The sequence below is a fragment of the Lipotes vexillifer genome, unplaced genomic scaffold (genome assembly GCF_000442215.2).
Source record: "Lipotes vexillifer unplaced genomic scaffold, Lipotes_vexillifer_v1.1 scaffold628, whole genome shotgun sequence".
Taxonomy (NCBI): domain Eukaryota; kingdom Metazoa; phylum Chordata; class Mammalia; order Artiodactyla; family Lipotidae; genus Lipotes; species Lipotes vexillifer.
The window spans coordinates 105793-110917 of NW_006779395.1; the positions used below are offsets into that span (position 1 = coordinate 105793).

At 47.6% G+C, this 5125-nt stretch overlaps 1 protein-coding gene across 4 annotated transcripts in view; it reads left to right on the forward strand.

Annotated features, from left to right (window-relative positions):
• The first annotated feature begins 247 nt into the window (after positions 1–247).
• Positions 248–5125, forward strand: part of CELF2 (CUGBP Elav-like family member 2) — a 165539-nt gene continuing 160661 nt past the window's right edge. For 2 of the 4 annotated variants that reach the window (XM_007452570.1, XM_007452571.1), the window contains exon 1: positions 640–832. In XM_007452570.1, the coding sequence (XP_007452632.1) occupies positions 655–832 (178 nt within the window). In that variant the 5' untranslated portion in view covers positions 640–654. Of the gene's footprint in view, positions 479–635; positions 833–5125 lie in introns of those variants that run through there. The other 2 variants (XM_007452568.1, XM_007452569.1) reach the window with 2 other exon arrangements.

Consider the following 5125-nt stretch of genomic DNA (forward strand, 5'->3'; position numbering starts at 1 on the left):
TGCACCCAGCCGCATTGCTGGAGCACTTTCCCTTCTGAGCAGCAACAACATACTAATTTGATGCACACATGGATGCCTCTCGCGCTCTGCAAATTCATCACCAGCATCTTGCATTAGTCATCTGACGGACTGCCGAGTGTTTCATTTTCTTTTCATGTGACTTTATTATTACCACCTCTCTCCCCTCTTCCAAAAACCTCCCCAAAGGGGTGGAAGGGTGGGAAAGCCAGCAGAAATCCAGCCCCGCCTTCCTCTCCACGCGAGAGCCAGTGTGGGGGCTGATAACGCTGTGGATGCTTTGATGGCAGCCTAGCCAAGCGAGACCTGCTCTTAACTTGCAGCTGCCTCCCGAGCCGGGTTTCAAGATGTCCACGCCCCGGGTGACAGCCGGCAGGGCGCCGCCCGGGGTCGGGCGGCGATACTGAACAGCAGCCTGCAGTGAGAGCTCTCGCCGCTGCCGCTGAGGAGCAACCTAATGGTGCCTGTGCTTTGTTTTAGTTCATCACGTTTCCACGACTCATTAGGCACTTTGCCCCGTGCTCCTCTTCCGCCTCCCCGCCCCCACCCCCGATTTTCTGTCTTCCTGTCCCTCACCCTGCAGCCCTAACTCTGGCTCCCGCTTCCCTTTTTGACAGTAACGGCACAGCCAACAAGATGAACGGCGCTTTGGATCACTCAGACCAACCAGACCCAGATGCCATTAAGATGTTTGTCGGACAGATCCCCCGGTCCTGGTCGGAAAAGGAGCTGAAAGAACTTTTTGAGCCTTACGGAGCTGTCTACCAGATCAACGTCCTCCGGGACCGGAGTCAGAACCCTCCCCAGAGTAAAGGTACAGATAGTGGGGCGCACGCGCGCGGTCAGGGGCGCGCAGGGCGCCTGGGCGTCCCGGGAATCGCGGGAGGGAGGAGGGCGAGGGAGAGCCGCCCGCTACCCCTGTGCCCCGCGGCCAGCCGGCCTCCTCCCCGCGACCCCCCCTCCCCGCCCGCCTGCTTCCCGGACAGGTGGACCAGATGGCCTGGGATGCGGGGAGGGAGAAGCGGAGCGGGGGCGGCGTGGCCGCGCCCACGTCCGGGCGCGTGATTCCTCCCTGAGGTCACTTTCTAGGCAGTGGCTTGCCTCTCTGAGGAACCGAGCTCTTTCTACCCCTACCTTTCTGTTAACGCCCATGTAATTACAGCTGCATTTCACTTTTCCATAGGCTGCGGGGATCTTGAAGTACCTTATAAACAGTGATAATCACTGGTGTAAGGAATAAAGGGTACACTTTTAGGAGGGACATTAATTCTTGGGGTCTAAATGGAGATCATTAAGTTAAGTGTGCCTTTGGGGGCGGGAGGTAGCACCCTAGTGGCCTGAAATAGTTAGCACACCTTCAAAAAGGCCTCTGGTTTACGCCCTTAGCAGTGGTAAGATGCACGTGTACAGTCTGGCGGCTGTGACTGCCTCCATTTTAAGAGGACAGTGACTCTGCAGGGGTGGGTGCAGTTATTAAAATAGAGGCCGGAAACCCCTGTCCAGCTTCTGGGTATTGGAGTCACCCTTTGTAAGCCCTTTGTGGACTTCAGTTAAGATATCTCCTCTGCTGCTACCAGTTGGTCTCTGTCCATGTTTTAACCTCGCTTTAGTAATTCTGTTCTTTCTCTGGTCTTGATCTCTTGGATTTCGTACCCAGGGCTCCTCCATCTCTTTGTGGGTCTCACAGTTGGTTTCTCTGCCCCTTGGTATTTCTGTCTGGCCTGTTAATTTATTTCTCCGTTGCCTCTCACAGGAGCTCCTGCAAGCTCATTGTTTGGCTTGTACACACACTTTAGTTGAGCATATGAACATCAGCGTGTACTACTCTCTGAGCCTCTTCTTTACTGTCAAGGTGAAGGGCTAGGACTAAGTCGTTGTTAAAACTCTGATGTTCTCTGACTCTGAGAAACGTTGGTCCATTTCTTGTTCCCTGTAGTTACTGAGGTCTGATAGGACTTTTTGGAACCTTTTAAGAAATTTTAAAAGCCCTAGATCATATCTGTTTTGTAAAGGTGAACAGACATGCCTGTGTTTATAGGACTCTCCTTTTCTATCTCAAAACCTATCATGTAACACCAAGAGTGTTTCCAAGAGAATATATCTAAGAATTTTGTCATCACATACTTGATTGTCCCATAATTTGAAAAATGGAAAATAAGATATTTAAAAATAAGGAGGATTAAAAACATCACAAATTAGGGTCATGCTGGGACTCTTTATTGATCATATTCCTTAACTCTGTACCTACGTGTTTCCCAAATGGAGAAGACTAGAATTGGTTTTAATACTTTCACCGTATCCAAAGGCAGTATGATGAATGGGCTGAAGCTCAGGACTTAGCAAAGAAGGGCCTTCCCACCATCTAGAATGGCACCCACAGAACACTAGGCCGGAGGCAGTAAACCAGTGCTTGAGAGCAGTAACCACAGTTCATCCTTGACTAGGAAAACGTGCCTGCAAATTTCAGTTTATTCAGCATTTTTCAAAATGACTTCGGAAATAATGATCAAAGCTCATTTATGGTTACGATGCCTTGTTACGTGCATTTTAGCTTTTGGTTACACGTGTCCTACTTTAGCCAAAAAGACCTTTCTCTAAGTCAAGTAAATGCTTATGCCTGGCCTAGTTCTTCTGCCATTTGCTCTCTTTTTCCCGGTGTTCCCTCTGATCAGTATCTTTACCAGGCCGTATTTGTGACTCTGTATTTTAACTCCGTTCACTAGGTCTTATATCTAACTTCATTTAAACAGTCTGCATCAGCTCAGAGTCTTGGAGGGAAGGGGAGGCCTTGTGAGGGAATTTACTTTTTTTGAGCCCATGCTGCGTACCAGGCTCTTATGTTAGGAGCATTGCATAGTTATCTCATTTAATTCTTGCTGGAATTCTAAAAGTAGATGGTGTTAGTATCGTTTTGCAGATGAGAAAACTGAGGATCACCAAAAGTTAAGAGATATAGCTCAGTTCACCCAGCCAGTAAGCGGCAGAGTAGAAATTGGAGCCCAGTTCATCTGTCTTCATGGGCTACTCCATCTCGCCTCTCAGGGAGATGAGGCCAGAACCTGCCCTGGTCTGCTTTATTTCAGGGTTGGGTCAGAGGCCTTCTCCTTTCCCTAAGGGTTCCCCAAGTGAAAGGAAGGAATTTCACCCTTCAGGAACAGCGTTGATTTTGCTTCTGTCTTTGTCCTTAGTTTTTATACCCCTGGCTCAAGATTGTACATCACTCCAACTCATGGTATCACGGGATGGAAGTTACAGATGAAATCATTCAGATCTTACCTTTGGAAATATAGGTCAATTCCCATTACTGTGAACTCCAAGTCTCACATCAAATATTGCTTGAAGTACATGGGCTGTCAGCCAAAGCTTGAAAGGGTTTTTGTTATACAGACATCTCTGTTGTAACGGTGTTTGTTGTGATGGGATTTGAGCTGTATAATGACATTCCTCTCGGAGGATTACAGCCCTTAGGTGCTTACGTGTAGAGATCAAACACCACCACTTTTCTTTACCCTGAGACCTATGTGTGCCATACATTATTTGCCTGTTCATAGATAAGATACGACCCCACGTTTACATTGGTTCTGACTATCAACAGAGTAAAATTACCCTGTTTTCCCGGGGCTGATGTCAGAGCCTCAGAAATTAGAAATTTGGAGGCTCTCTCTAAACATGGTTTAAATTATCTAAGGCTTTTAGGATGGCCTTGACTCGTTTGCCTTACTGACATCAGCGGTTCCAAGGAAAGAGACAAAATCAGGCTGTTACCTAATCCAGGTGAATTAGGATTTTCCTGTCACTTTGCATTTGATGTTCTGTTTAATCTTGAGGCATAAAAACTTTGTTCTGTTTTTGAAAGTATCCTTTAAGAGTTAGAGTCTAAGCTATCTGTTTCTTCTCTCACATAAATATATGTGTTGATCAAGCAGCCTCAGCAGCTCTGGGGAACCTGGCTCAGTAAACCATCCCACCTCCGAGGACCTAGGGAAAGCGTGTTTTATTTGGTGGCTGTTGGTCGAGTCTAGATAGGAATATATACTAGTTAAGAGCACGGCTTTTGAAGTCAGCAAGCCTTGATTCAATTTCTAGCTGTACCACTTGCTACATGTTGGCCTTGGGCACATTACTTAATCTCCCCTGAAAATGGAGACAGTCCTCATAGGGTTGCTGAGATAGTGAGAGCACATGCTTTGCACAGAACTGGACTGTGGTAGGAGCTCGCTATGGCGGTGGTGGTTATTACAGTTATTATTATTATCACTGCCCCCAGGAACTTGAAATCTAATAGGGATAATGAGGTAAATATATACACAGGTAACTATAATATAAAAGAACATGAGATAAGAGTAAGCAAGAAAGAGATGAGCATATTTGAACTCTGGAGGTTCAGGGGAGGAATGAATAACTTGCAACTATGGAGATAGGAAAAAAATGGCATCTTTACCAAGTCTTGAACAAAAAAAATAATATGATTTCAGTAAGTAAAGACAAGTAGACACACTGGCCTGTTTCTGGCGTGGAGGTGAGAACATGCAGGGCGGGTCCTGGGAGCTCCGAGTTCTCCCAGAGTTCAGAGGAGATGTGAAATATAGGAAATGAAGGAAGTGGGGAAGATTAGGAGGCTTAGAAATGAAGACTGGGGCCGGTTCCTAGAAGACTTACTTCTCAGGCTAAAATATTCGAGTTTTATTTCTTAGACAGCAGAGGGTCTGTGAAGGTATTTCAGCAACAGGGAAGGAGGCCAGGAGCCTGGTGTCACATGTCAGGGAATCTGTGGAGCCTGGACCGGACGCTGTCATGGCAGTGGAGAGTGAGGAACCAGGTGACACAGACATGACCATGGTGAGAGGAAGGGGACGTAATAACTCCATTGGGGCAGTGACAACTGGGAGCTTTGGGCCTGACTGGGAGGACTGGGGAAGCAGTCAGCAGGTGGGAGTGGACAGGGAGAGGGGTGGTCAGTTCAGTTTTGATCGCTCTGAGTCTGAGGTGCCTCAGAAGAGTCAAGCAGGATGCAGGCCAAGGAAAGCCATCAGATTTGATGACTGGAGGACCTGGGAGCATTTCAGAAGGATGGGGAAGGTCGGGAGAGGGGTCGTGTAGGTTTCTG